This window comes from Sprattus sprattus (genome assembly GCF_963457725.1).
Source record: "Sprattus sprattus genome assembly, chromosome: 16".
NCBI classification, from domain to species: Eukaryota; Metazoa; Chordata; class Actinopteri; order Clupeiformes; family Clupeidae; genus Sprattus; species Sprattus sprattus.
In genome coordinates, this window is record NC_137914.1 from 8,350,345 (window position 1) to 8,365,531 (window position 15,187).

General features: G+C 41.1%; 1 protein-coding gene across 1 annotated transcript; it reads right to left on the reverse strand.

Moving 5' to 3' along the window:
• Positions 1-1,460: 1,460 nt before the first annotated feature.
• Positions 1,461-14,193, reverse strand: ptpn18 (protein tyrosine phosphatase non-receptor type 18; the record flags this gene model as incomplete). The annotated part of the gene is made up of 17 exons (XM_080854657.1): positions 1,461-1,534; positions 2,498-2,599; positions 2,926-2,953; positions 3,378-3,409; positions 4,473-4,819; positions 7,478-7,566; positions 8,479-8,568; positions 8,707-8,784; positions 8,954-9,020; positions 9,750-9,892; positions 10,191-10,253; positions 10,498-10,566; positions 10,697-10,735; positions 10,885-10,980; positions 11,153-11,229; positions 11,634-11,742; positions 14,113-14,193. The coding sequence occupies 17 exons, from the start codon at positions 14,191-14,193 to the stop codon at positions 1,461-1,463; spliced, it is 1,584 nt and encodes a 527-aa protein (XP_080710783.1).
• Between the last annotated feature and the right edge of the window lie 994 nt (positions 14,194-15,187).

Here is a 15,187-nt window from a genome sequence, read left to right on the forward strand (position 1 = left end):
AGCTCTTTTAGTCTCTCTGTTCCTCCTCTCTCTATATCTCTCCACATATTCTAACGGACCATGGCAACTGAGTGATGTGCTTTTGATAGGGACCAGGACCTGCACTTACAACCGAGTGGTTTGAAGGAGAAAGAAACCTGTCAAAAAACCAAAGCCCAGGATGCTATAAATACTTCATACACAATGTCAAAAAAGACTGGCACAAACAACAGATATTTTCCACATTTTTCCTTGTTTCAACTCTATAGAGTTTCAACAAGGTCATACAGTTTTTACCAGTACACATCTTAAAATTATAGGGCATTCAGAAACAGCATAGCATATGAGCGAAACACCCAGTGCCCATCATGGATGGTTTTTCTTGCCTCCGCAGGGATGGAAACGGCCCTAAGCTTTGAGGCAAAATGGCAAGCATCTGTCAAACACAAACATATGTTGTGCAGTGTGCATGAGGCTAGGTTTCCATTTATTTCCATGACTGAAACACTATATAAGGACAAAACATCCCACAGCAGTCAGTCAACATGGGAATGCCAGATCAGATTGTTTCATTTTGTAGCAACATCTTTTATTGATAATATACCATTCAAAGAACAACAATATAAAGAGGTTTTCAGATACCTAGAGGTTCAGCTCTTACTTAAGTATGTGTTGATTGTATTCTTATTGTAGTTTATATAAGAGGGTCCATTGGCTGAGGGTGATCTGTGTAAGGCTTATTTTTCTTATTTTCAGATGACCTCATTTACCTGTTTTTTTTGTCTTTGTGTGGCTTTGGGAGAATTACACCTCAACAGTGACCTCTGCTGGTAACATATTGTGTCTTGCGTCTCAAATAACCCTTTGCAGGTGTGGCTCACAAGAGTATAGGCAGTGTACTTAAATAAACATTGCAAAAAGAAGAAACGTTCAGTAGTATTAGATATATAAATGTATACAAATACACTGAGCTGGTCCACAACAATCTGTGCCCTCCTGCCTACTGATGTACTCAGACCTTAAGGACCTAAAGACCTTGTACATCTACAATTGTTTGCTGTTTGTTAGCTGTCAGCTAGTTGTTACAGTTAGATTTGACAAATAAACTTTATCAAACGTATCAGTGTTTCACAGCTAGATGACAGATGTGCAGGCCTTCATTTTACAAGTAAAGCTCAAAGTCAGTGAAGCGATAGTTTGCTTTAAATGTACACACTCCCAAAACACACAATTCCCCTTAAATCCAGCTTATTATATATTAGCTACATTAAATAAAAACATTTGACCTACAATCAATACTTCCCAGCACTTTATATACATAGTCAAGACCACAATTTGGATTACAAATCTGAACAATAAAGTGGACTGAACTCACAACGCCAATCTCACTCACTGTCTGAAACACCCACCCACCCACCACAGCTCACTGAGGAGATGTCAGTAGGAGGTGTGGGAGAGGCCGTTACTCTGCAGCCCCAAGCTCATCGCTCTGCTCGACTCCATTCTGCCGGAGGATCTCTGGGCCCTTTGGGTTTCTTAATTCTACAGTTGAAACCTGAGAGAAAGAAGCAAAACGGCGCAGACGGACATCAGCATACTCTTGTATCAAACATCGGGGGGGGGCCTTGTGCAGTTTCTACAGGAGCTGTTTTTTACTAAGAATAGCTCCCACAACTCAGTGCAATGCTAACAAAGAGGTCAGGTGGCCTCATGCTGAGACCCTAATGATGTGCATATCATGTGTCACGCATCCATCATGCAGTGAAGCTGCATCGGGGAAAAATGGCCAAGGGAATGACTACATGTAAATGCAATCAACGTCATAGTGTCCTCATTTGTGCCCAAACCAGCTGCCTGTCTGCTCCCTAATGTCACAAAAAACTTAAAAAGCCGGGTCTCCGGCCATGGTGACAAGCTGGCATCAATTGCCCCGGGAACACTTGGCAATCAGCGCACAATCATTTTCCTAGCATGGAGCAATGAGCTGATTATACTGATGATTGCAAACTATAAGACACATTCAGATTGCTCCACAGGTGTGAGGGAGAGAGCCATGTGACCAGGTAAGTCAGCTCTGTAATCTCCGACCACAAATCTAGGCACAGTTCTTATAGACACCACCGGATTGCTATTTTGCGCTGGATCAAAGGAGCAAAAGGTCTTGCCTAGAATTCTTGTTCCATTGCAATGCAGCTCTGTCAATATAACCAAAGTACGGGCCTTATTTAACGATAGGCAAGATGGACGCACCAAAAATGATGCAGGGATATGGGTTCAATATGTGAAATATGTCGCTTATGTTGTTCATAACCAAAGACTTACGCTATTACCAATATTGTATTCTGAATGTCCTCTGCATGTTTGTTGTTTATATCACATTAGCCTTTTAGTAAATTTGTTTCAATTTTCCTGATTATTTCCTTTTTTTAATTTTTTTACCTCCACTGTGTCTTCAACCTTCTTGTTTACGTAACAGAGGAGCACTCCTTTGTAAGTGTTTGTGGGGGACATCACTTACCTATGCTTCCAGGAGTACTGACACTGTCTGTTGTCCTGTTGCTGTCTTTAAGGGGGCACGACACATACTCATAATCATCCTCTTGTGACGAGCTGTCGTCCACTGTGAGGTGAGAGAAACAGTATGTTGAGAGAGAGGGTCAGAGAGAGATAGAGAGAAAGAGAGAGAGAGAGAGTGACAGAGAGAGAAAGAGAGAGAGAGAGAGAGAGAGAGAGAGAGAGAGAGAGAGAGAGAGAGAGAGAGAGGGGAAGCCGAAAGCAATGCACACTCCACTTTACACTTTTCCACACATTTGTTTAGTGAGAAATCTCAAAGGCAAACACTCAGGCCCCAAACAGCAATTATGCACCAAAAGCACTGCAGCCAGCTTATGAAGGACACAAGAACTTTAGAATCTCAGCAAATGACATTTTAGAGGTTCCACTTACACTTTCCCCTGGTGCTGGGCAACTTCATCTGCACGGCACATGAAAGCATAAATTACACACAAATGAATACTACATATAGAGCAAGAAACAAATAGAGACTGAAGAATACATGAACCCAGACTGCAAAGGGGATCGTCTTAAAGAAGACGACACGCCCAGCTCAAGGAGAACTCTAAACACTATTCGCCAACACCCTATTCATGCTTAATTTGTCATTTCATCTTCATCATGGAACCATTCAGTCGATTGAATGTGTCACCTTACATAGGCAAAGCAGTGCATCTGATCTGCAGAAGCAGCAAGCTGTTCTTTGTTTGTTCGCTAAGATGTGGCAGGTGTCTGGGTTGAAACTACGTCATTTTCCCCCCGGATTCATTTCACAGACCACCACGCATATAACGCCTAGGCACCAGTAGCTTTGCACTGGCCTGGTGAGGAAATGAGAATGTTACCTGGGTCTCTCTAGAGGGAGGTCCACAGTTTCCTGGTAAAAATAAAACAAATCCAAAGTAAACAAATGAGTCAGTTGATGAAAAAACAGCAAACAAAAAGACAACGCCACCAAGCCTACAGAGGCTTGTCACTAAAGGGAATGCCATGCTACTAAAGCGTCAGACTGAGACAAAGGTCCTTCACTCTATTAAATGCAAACAACATCAGTATATTCTCTTTCGATAACATAATACTGCATGCTATTAGCATATCTACAGCCAGAGTACACAGAATACAACTGAGTACAACTGGGATTTTTCAGTCTTCAAGAGGAGTTAATTCTGCAATATTCTTTCAGTGGATTTATTTTTGGACAGAAATGTTGAAAAAAATATAAAATATTATTTAAAATAATATTAAAAACAAACTCTGCCATTTAAACAAGTGTGATTGCTGAGCGCTTTGCAGATAAATAAACTCTGGGATATCATCCAAATGTTTAATATAGCCCGATTAGCAATTAGACTTATGCAACTGGAGACGTGTCTACATAGAATCAGGCAATCTATTTATGTAAATGTTTATGCAAACATGGATAAAAACAGTACATTCAGTGGCCTCACAATAATGAGGACCTCTGTTCTTTCACAACCATCTTCCAATGCAGTCATTGGTGAGTTAGTATAGAAATGGTGCTCTCTTGAACAGAAAATAGACTGGATGGTTTGTTGTGTGACATGTATCAGTTCTAAACTGCATATCAGAGTGTTAACCACATGTCACATTTGGCATTCACGAGAATCCCTGTAATGAGTGCCATAGTATTGCCTTTTGAAAGAGTAACTACCAATGGTGGAAACATGCTGACAAGAATAACAAAAGCTTTGTGCATCAAGGAAGTCACAGGAAACTGTTGGGCAAATTTGCATGTGAGACCCTTTCAGCATGTTTAAAAAGGTGTGACAGAACAAGTTCCTGTACAAGTTCCTGTAGTTCCTGCTGTACACCATGCACCATTCGCAACAATCACACAATCAAACAAGCACTAATCTTGATTTTCGGAGAAAGAAAAGGACAGACGTCACGAAGCTTCCTGCCCTTCCCCCCACGCTCACCTGGCAGCAGCTCGTAGTCTCTGTGGTCCTTTGGCGGTGCTGCCGGTGCCTCCCCCGCCCGCTGTTTGCCAGGTCCTGCAGTGTCATAGATGGGCAATGCGGGGGAGCGGGCACCGGGTCGGCCTTTGGGCTTGACGGTGCTGTAGAGTTCAGTGCTGGCAGGGGGCAGGGCGGGAGCTGGGGTTGAGCTTGGAGGCTTGCCTGTGGGCCCTCCGAGCTCGAGGTTGTCGTAGTGGTGTGTTGTGGTGGCGGGAAGCTGCTTAGACTTGTTGACGACGGCGTAGGTGTCGTTCATCTTGTGTGGTGAGGGCTGAGGAAGCTTGGGTTTGGGATTCAGTCTTGGTTTACTACAGTATAGCACAGAGGTATTTATAAGGATTAAGTATAAGCGATATGACCATGCATACAAATAATGTACGTGCACTTCTCTATTTGTATAAGTGAGCAACTGTTTATGAATTTCAAAAAATCCTTTTAGAGTAGACGCAATATTTACTGTGTTGACCCGCTAGCATTCGTATTGATGGGGAAACATTGTCCTATCCCCCCAAAAACACCATAGTGAGTTGATCACCTGACCACAGGAATAAAATCCAACTCTTCGTATTCAATCCTTCAATCAGACTAATAATGAGGTTCCAAGAAATCACATTGTCTGTAACAGCTAAACACTCAGGCATACTGTAACTAACACTAACATGAATTCTTTTATATCCTGTCACAGACCTTGCCATTGCACAAATGTGGTGTCTCCTGAAAGGGTTTTGCAATTCCACAATCTGTTTTGTACCGTCGGAAGCGGATGCTTCCTCAAGCTTTTAAAAAAAAAAATCATCCTTCTGACAGCTGTCACATAGAAACTCTCATTAACTCTTTTTTACCTTCATGTTCAAACTCACAGCTTTATACATTACTGCAAGCTATTCCCTACTCAACACACAAATAATTACAATTACTTTATCACAATAATGTGGGCCATATTTCCTTCCTTACTATTTACTTATTTATTTGTAGAAATTAGCCCATTCTCAAATGAATGTGGCATGTTTACAACTCTACGACTATAAAAGGCTTAAACTCAAAGTAGCTACAAACCAATTACTGTTTCATAATACTGCTAAACAAAAATATCAACAGCTTTCCAAGAAAGCGATAATGAACATCACAAACATGTTGGTTTGCTAATATGAACAGGACATACTTTTTGGACAGGCACAAGACAAGACAAGACAGATTATAGTGGGTTTGGTGGGTGATACTTTGCACAGAAGGGTAAACAAAGTGACAATATGAAACGGATTACAAAGCTAATGCATTCAGCTGTGAAAAAGAGGAAGCCCAGATTCTTCCTGAATCATTTTTGGTTAAAAACATCCCCGCATTCACTCTCTGGGCCCTATCTTGCCGATCAGAAACGCAAGTAGGACGGCGCCAAGCGCAAGTAGCTGTGTGGGCGGCTCTATGGCGCAGTTGCTATTTTAACGGCGGAAAAAACACACTTGCGTCCAGCGCAAGTGTCAAAAGGGTTGGTCCAAAGGAGGTTACTCAGCCATAGGTGTGGTTTGGGCGTAATATGCAATAAACCAATCGGAGCGTCATTTCACATTCCCTTTAAGAGCGAGAAGCGCATAGTCCATAGCGGCTCGTTATTTTGATGGCGGAATTACCTGGTGGAAGACCGGAGAAGTTCACAGCCGAGGAGACCGACGTGAGATTTACACCAATTTTTTGGCAAGCCATATATAATTACAAGGAAAATAAAGTATTTACCACTTGAGGAAATCATTGTGAAATCCATATCCAAGATATTTTAAAAATAAGCATACATTTAGCCTACACATTGACCCAAATGATTCAGGTTAATTGAAGCTGCGTGACATTTGATTTATTGTATGGCTTTGTAGAAAGCCGGGAGATAGATATATATGGGGATGCGAGAAACCCTCCAAAAGTAAGCAAAGTCAAGCAAGCATGTCAAGATATTGCCGTGATTGTTTCTGCAACGGGGCACCCGAAAACGTTGCCGAAAACGCTATAATGACGTCCGGAGACGTGGGACATCCAAGCTGGAAGGTAACACACGTTCTCGTGCCTTCACGGGAGGTGGATCTGCCTCGACCCAGGATCTGACGGCAGCAGAGGACATCGCCACGTCTACCCTCACGCCTGAGAGCGTGCAGGGATTTGGGGGCATGGAAATCGGCACCCAAGCCAGTGCACCAGCTGACCAAACCCAAGGTACATAAATAAAGTCCACATACACAGAGATGAGTTTACAAGATTTATAATAATACTGGCATTAAATAAATGCAACAAAGCCATAAAATAAATCAAATGTCACGCAGCTTCAATTAACCTGAATCATTTGGGTCAATTGTGTACGCTAGATGTATGCCTAGTTTTTAAATGTCTTGGATACGGATATCACAATGATTTCCTCATGTGATAAATACTTTATTTTCCTTGTAATTATATATGGCTTGCCAAACAATTGGTGTAAATCTATCGTGAAGACGACAGAAGTAAAGTGTAGCCTACAGGTCCTATACTGTGCGGGCAAGCACATGCGCCCTTAAAATAGCGTTCTGAATACGCGTTACAGACTTTAGACATTGCGCCTCACATTAGACCAGCTTTTTTTTGGTCAATGGCGCACGGCGCACGGCGTTGTTTTGAAAACTGCAAAATACCACTTGCGCCAGAGAAACGCCTTCTCTGTTCCGCCCCCGCCCATGTCGACGCAAGTTCATTTCGAAGCGGACCTCTGGAGGGAAAATCGCGCTGTGCGCCGGGTGCAAGATAGGAATGATACTTGCGTCGGTGACAATGTCACTTGCGCTGGGTGCAAGATAGGGCCCTCTGTTTCTAAACTATTTCTCCCTCTACCCTGGCAACGTGTCGGTCCTAAACTGCCCTCTTGCTGAGTTGTCCCCTCTCTGTGTCATTGAATTACTGATTACCAACAAAATAGCGAGTTATGAATGTCACAATCTGTCAGTCCTCACCTCTTGGTGTCCACTCCGCTACAGGATAGTGAAGATCTGAGCACTGGCTTCACCGAGTCCTCTGAGCCATTGAGCAGGGAGAAGCGATACTACCAAAGACACACAGATGAATAAGGCTGAATTAGAGGGCGGAAAGGGAGAAAGACACTCTCACCACACGCCTCCTCCAGTTTTCTGTATGCAAGACTGGTGCACACATCGTTCTGTTGCACACAACTATTTGCATAGAGGAAGCCCGCTCACTGGATATATTTCCTCCTTTGTTCAGGCACCAAGCACTCAGAGGACGGTTATAGCTGTAGTGTGAAAAGAAAACCGGTTGTGTATGGCTTCAAACAGTGTGGTATCACTTGGACTTTGACACTGTGTGGGAAGACTTGTAGATAGTGCTAACATGACTCTCCAATTCATGTAGGCCTATTCACAATGATCCTGCTCAACATTGATGTAAACCTCATAGAAACCTTGTTTAGCACAAACATGTATTTTTAAATATTAAATATGACGTATATTGATTGTACCTGTTACATTACAAAGTTGTACACATTTGTCTAGAAATGAATAGAAATGATTACTGACTAGAAAGTCACATAGTAGTAATAAGAACATCCCCATACTCCACAACTAGATTTAAATACAAGAGATGATAGAGGATTCTACCCATAGCTATGCTCATAATTATGCAAAATGCAAAAACAACGCTCTACATATCCTTCTCGTCTAGACTTTACCAAATCTGCCATCTAGAGTATTGTGATTGTCATTACATATGCATCTTGTCAGCGGTACTTTGATTCACCTGATGAAATTCAATACCCAGCAGAAATGCAACATTAAGTAAAATGACAAATCCTTTTACATAAATGTACACATCTATTGCCAAACAGCACTAATAAATGGGCAAGCGAGAAAAGATATTTGTTATGTGCAATCAACAAACACAAGTCACCAAATAGAGCGACAAAGGTAATAGACAAACAAACCTAATGTCTATTTCATACCTCGTTGATATTGTCATAAGTGGGTGTGGTGCCACGCAAGGCCTTTTCAAACATCCCCACCACGGTTTGAAATATAAACTCATACTGCTCCTGTAAGGACATGACAATCAGGGCCAGCCATTTCAAAACTCTTTTCTGAATTGGTCAAATATGTTCTAACTAACTGGTATAATATTGTAAAGAGGAAAATGTGTTATTCAATAGTACTTAAAATGCTTGGCACAATACCTTTGTCTGTACAGCTGAGGGTCTTTGGTCTCGAATTTCCAGAATGATGTCCATTAGGCTAAAATCTTTTTTGATTTGCTTCAGGAAATGAATAAATAATGGCAATGAAGCATGTGCAAATTAACAGTGTAAATATTGTTGCAGTGTAATGGTGTTTAAACGGTGCTTTTGTAACAGCAAAACTGACTAAAATGAATTACTGTTTGAACAAACAATTTCAGAAAAAAAAAGCTTCAAGTGTGCAAACCTTGGTGTGTAAAAGATCATGAACGTGGTCCACAGCACATAGCACCCCGGTTCTCCCACAACCAGCACTGCACACAAAGCAGATTCAGCAGTCATTCAGCAATTAATAACAAGCTTTTAGTAAATAGAGTAAAGACGCCACCTTTACCTCTATACACTAAAACAAACGTTATTCTTTAAATGTTACAACATTTTATATCTGCCACAGCTTGACAGCAAAACTGACAACATGGTTTCATGCTGGCCTTGTGGCATATTCTGGAGACCAAGAAAAAGAAAACTGGGCAACTGTCTCAGAACTGACTGGTAGCTGTGGCCTCCATCAGGTCCTGAATATTGAACATGTCTCACATCATTTAAATCGAATCATTAACATGCATGGAAGTGTTCCGCTTGGAGATGATCAACACGGAATAACACGCACTGATGAATTTTAATGGGCATATGGGTACCTTGCTGAGAGAACACGTTATTTTGTTCAGGGATAGAAGAGAGAACAGCTCTGTGTCACAGGAATACAGCATGTGACACGTGCAACAGGCCCTCAAGTTCAGGGGGGGAGGGGGGGGGGGGGGGGGGGGGTGGCCAACACTGAGAAGGATGGTGAGGTTTAAGGAGGCAGACTGACATGGAGAGGCTTATGAAGGTGGGGGTGGGAGATGGGGGTTAAGCGATTTTCAGTGGAGGTTTTAGTGAAACACAGCAAGACTGACTGACTGACTGACTGACTGGTTTGTAGTGAGTCAGGCCGTAGACATGACATTCAGTGTTAGTTAGACAGAGAAGGGAACTGAAACCTGCAGTGGACTAGTAGAGGAGCCGTGTGTCTCCCCTGAGCTCGCCTAGCCAGTTCCAACATGTGCAGGACGCCATCAGATGCGTGAGGGATGCCGTGATCAGGCCAGGCGGTGTACTGGAAATGGTGGATGGTGCGTGTGTCCTGTGTAAGGAAAATATTTAAAAACATATATAAATTCGAAATGTATTCTATATATTTCTTATGATGGTTTCAAAGAGGCTATGAGGAATACCATATAACAGTCTACACCAGACATTGAAAATACATTAAAACCAATACACAGCATGGACACTTTCTTTTTCTACATGACAAAGCCATTCAATGAGACTTCAGTAGATTCTCACGTCAGTGTTTTTTTTTTTTTTACAGTAACCAGAACTTATCCCAATACCACTGACACTTCCTTGATTATATTTGACACGTGACATGTGACACTTACTTCATGATATTTCACCACTAAAGTCCTTATAACAACTTCCTCATCTGGTCCAGATTCTTCAAACTGTCAAACAAGGGAAGATTGAATGAGAATCCAAGTACTTCCCCCTACAAAGGTCCTTTCAGTTTTGCAAATGATGCTGACATCGGACAAACTCGTGCGAAAGTTGATGTGCAGAAGAAATGTCGTTAGAAGACCTTATGCATCACAGACACAACATTAAAAAAACATTTGTGTTCCTCCCAAAATTCCACCTAAGCCGTAATAGAAAGATTATGATAAATATGTTGTTCATTCATAGACTTACATTTGTTACTGTGAAGGAGCCAAACACTGATGTCTTGGACACAGGAGACCAGTAGTTCTCACACTTTCTCTTTAAAAGGAATGTTAAATCCCATTTCAGTAAAACATCTCCAAAAGCAAAAACATACATGTGTAAATGTATGTAAAATGCATTAAGAACCAACCATCAAACAGGACAAACTAAAAAAAAGCTGAGTTACCTTTCCCAGTTCAAGTTCTCTGCAAGCCATGATAATGACCTGAAATACCACAGCAGAAGACATGTCAGAGTGTCATTACAATCAGAATGATAAACAATTTAACAGCACGGTCTGTCAGAGAATCTCAATGCAAGTTGAAACCTTTGGGAGAACTATTAGATCAGGTATTCTCTTCAACATTGCATTACCTTCACATCATACTGCCAGATCATCCTCCAGAAGTCCACCACAGTGTGGCCAAGGGGTCCCTGAGTGGCGATGTAGCTCCTGTTTGGAGTGGCACCCTGCATGAGGCAAGAACAGTGCCCTTAAAGGTGGGGTGTTACCATGAAATGTGGAGTGCATGTTGACATTATACCCACTATATTGAGCAGACCTGTTTAAATCAATGTGTGTGTGTGTGTGTGTGTGTGTGTGTGTGTGTGTGTGTTTGGGATATGTTGTGGAGGGACCCACCTGGATAAAATTGGCATTGATGTAGTCGGACGCATTCTCATCAGTAAACAGGCCAAGAGTAACACGGGTCTGGTCATCTGCAGACACAGAGAGGAATATGATGACGGATAAATAGTGCTCTAAAATTCACATATCCCAAACTAAAACATCAGGTAGGTGCCGCACTTAAGAGTACACAGGAAAAGAAAGAATGAGCAATCAAAAAGGGGCATGGTAACATTAACATAAAAAGATGCTCTGTTCAGATAGTCTTCTTGTTGTCAGAGAAACAGAAAAACTGTTTACACCCCCAAGGAGTTCACATAGGGTTTGCACTGTACATTCCTATACATGTAATGTACAATGTCGGAAACCCTGTGGTAAAAGAAATATACACCTCCTCCTGTTTCTGCTTCAAAAGAATGTTACAATGAGAATACACGCATGTGTCATTGCACTTATGTGTGTACAATATGTCATTGAAGTTCAAATGGTCTCTTACAGGGCAATATATCCTTGTAGCGATTCTTCTTCACATTCTCCTGCAGGCCTCCTGCCTCTGTAGTTAGGCCTATTTCCTGCTTCCTCTTTATGGACTGTTGACGCACCTTCTGCAAATAAGATAAACAAAACAGAATGAGTCAACTATGAATGGTTTCAAAATGCATACACACAGAGATACAAACACATACACACACACCAGGGCAAGAAAATACATGGGATGTTATTTTTGTTTGTGAATCTTGTATAATACTATTGAATGATGACACAAATGGCAAAATCAGAAATATGACCGAATGGCAATATCTGACATATGAGTGAAATATGACTAAACAGTGAACCATATGTTCAACCAGTAGAGGGCAGCATTTTCTCTGAGAGCTTTGAACTTGTCCAAGCACAGTTCACAGTTTTACACTAATATCCATATAGGATAGGATAGAATATTAGATGTGCCCCCACCTTTAGTTTGTGTCTAGACAGAAAACTGTTGTTTGCATATGCCTACAATTATGCCACAAACCTGTAGATTTGCACTGTATCGCACCTCTCACTTGTTCTCTTGCCACACTGCACTTCATTTAATTTTTAATGACCAGATTTTCATTATATTTATGAAATTGTTATCCTTTTCCACCCTCTAAAGTAGTTTTCTTAGACAGTCTTCAGTGCTTTTGCAAATGACTGTGTGGTCCAGCCTAAATATATTTGCAAAGTACAAATGTGTGGAAATTACTCAAAAACAATGAATTACTCGAAGAGGATTCAATGTACACCTGAGAAAGTTTTACCTTAAAAATATACCATAAAATGTACGTCCATGTACACCTAAACTGTAAACACATAGTGGGCCATCCTGTTCCTATTCATAGTACATTAGAGTACTGGCTCTTGACTTGTCCTTTTTAAAGAACCCTGGATGTATTACCTCTGATGAGGTTCCTTAAAAATGACTTAGATAACCTTAGACTGGGTGCTGTATAATATCCTAATGGTACCATTGCAACTGACAGTTAAATGGTAGGTTCCAGATATAACTCAATAATGACTTAAATAACCTTAGACTGGGTGCTGTATAATATCCTAATGGTACCATTTCAACTGACAGTTCAATGGTAGGTTCCAGATATAACTCACAGAAACTCGTCATCATTCAGTTTTTTTCTGTCAAGGGGTTATTATTATTTTTGTCAAAGGTCATTTTCTGTAAAACGGGTGAAACGGAAACTGTGAAGATGGCTAGCCGACCATACTTTCTAAAAATGTACAGCAGATCGCAGTAGTGCATTACTGTGAAATCTTTGCATAGCAACTATACACTGTTTCAGACACATAAAATGGGCAGCTTAACTGCAGGCAACAAGATACTTGTGCTTTTCTACTTGTTAAATGCTTCTGCAAATGGCACGGCTACATGTTTTGATGTTATCACCACGTCTACCGGCACATTCCTCAAGTTTGATTCTATCACAGTAAAAAGGTAGTAAGCTTAACATGCAGTACTAGTAGTTCAGGGGAACCAGGGGAAACAAGATAAAAGATAACCCAGATAAAATAATGAAGAGAAATTACTTAAATCAAATCCTGACCAAACATAAATACAGTATGCTTGATCAAGAACTGGAACCAAAGATATGGTGTATTAATGTTTCACCAGTAGATAATAAACCTGTGCGGGAAAGTGCATTTTAAAATATTATATCCTGCTTCATGCCTGGTCAATGAACAACCATGGCCTGCACAGAATAAATACTGACTTCAGTAGAACATGTGCAGTATAGGTTGAACTTGACCTCTCAGTTCTGGTGGGTACAATCCAGTTCAATTGTGAGATATATCAGCATGGCAAATCTCCAATATCAAGAACATTAACAAGCAGTAAATATGAGTCCAGGTGATATTTGCAAAACAGGTCCAATATGGAAAATAGTTCTCACCAGAGCATGTAATTATATCCCTCATTGCCAGGCGTTACTGTCAGTTCGTCAGTGACATGAGAGCTGGAGTCTGAATGAGGAACAGTGGGTCCAATGTAGGCTACCTACATCATTTTCAGTTGTTGCCAGTCACGAAGTTTAGAAAGAGTTGACTATACACGCCACGGGCAACGAAAATGGCAACACTTTTTGAGGGTGAACTATGTCCACACAATACGATTCTATAGGTTAGGTTATAGCACAAGAACACAAAATAGAATTTCCTGATTAACATCGCTGAGATAGACTTTCAGTGTGCTACAATCTAACAGGCATACCTATATGAATAGTCAAGAAACAAGAGATATATAAGGTGTTGGGAAAACAATGATTGCAGGTTTTTTAGTCTTTTTAGTTTCTTAGAAACAGGATTATGATAATCACCTAGTTCACGAAACCAATGAGAGTACAACTTTAGATTGGTAAGCGTAATGCACTTTGGAAAAAACTAAACATTGACTCATTAGACTCATAATGTAATCGATCATTAGTAACAAAACTTACGTTATACTCGGATGTGATGAGGCTGTCCGCGTTGGTCCGTGACTTAGCCTCATGAATAAACTTCAGGAGGTGATCTTCCATTTTTGACTAAAGTAATGCAGTCCCCCGCACAACTCTAAACCTACACCACGATCTACCAGCTGATTGAAGGGCGCGAGCTTTAAGATGACTACATTTAGAGGTGAGGCCCACAGCCGACCGTAACGCGAGCATGATAAAGTTGCACTCTAAACTCCACTGTCAGTCGAGGGCGGTTTACCTTTCACCTCACTGTTTCCGCCAGCGTCCAGCAATGCTGGGAGCAGGAAGTTTTTTTTTGTTTCCCTCATACATAGCCTACCTCATGTGACTTCATACCTTGGTTTTCACTACGTTGGCTGCTGTAGCTTAGAGTGAAAACCTAAATAAACACCTGTTGAACATCGTAAGCCAAGGTCTAGGCTACATTCAGCAGCAAGAGAAGAAACATTAATTTAAAAAAAAATCTATCTGCCTATCACTGCCAACATCTACAATAAGGCAAAGGTCCCAATTACTCTACCTGCCCAAAACGCAGGGGGGACGCTTAATGACCTTGGCATGTGACAGACAAAAACCTCATTGTTTTCAGAGTAGCCTACACTGCCTGGCTGTTTGGCCAACCACTGGCATAGTGGCGTGGTTTTCCGTTCTGATCTGGTGTTGTTAATTAAATATACAGGAGGCCTACTGTTACACGACTCTGGTGTTGAGTTGAGACCCGTTCTATGGGATAGTCCTGTTACGATGAATGATGCTTTCATACCACACCAAACCATGTCCACCTACTCCCACAGAAAACTATATTTTTATGTCACTGTTGTGCAATGCTATGCTGTCATAGTAAATCAATAATTCACATTATTTGCTTAACATGACATATCAACATTATTTACAAAATATATATGAAAATAATTTAGCCACATAATTTAGCTTCATAGTGACATACTTGTTGTATGTAATTACATGTCCTTTGGGTTAGGTGGGTGTCCCTTACCTTTCACCACTGAAAGTGGCAACCCTACCCAGGTGAAAAAAATGAATGGAGCTCGCTGGC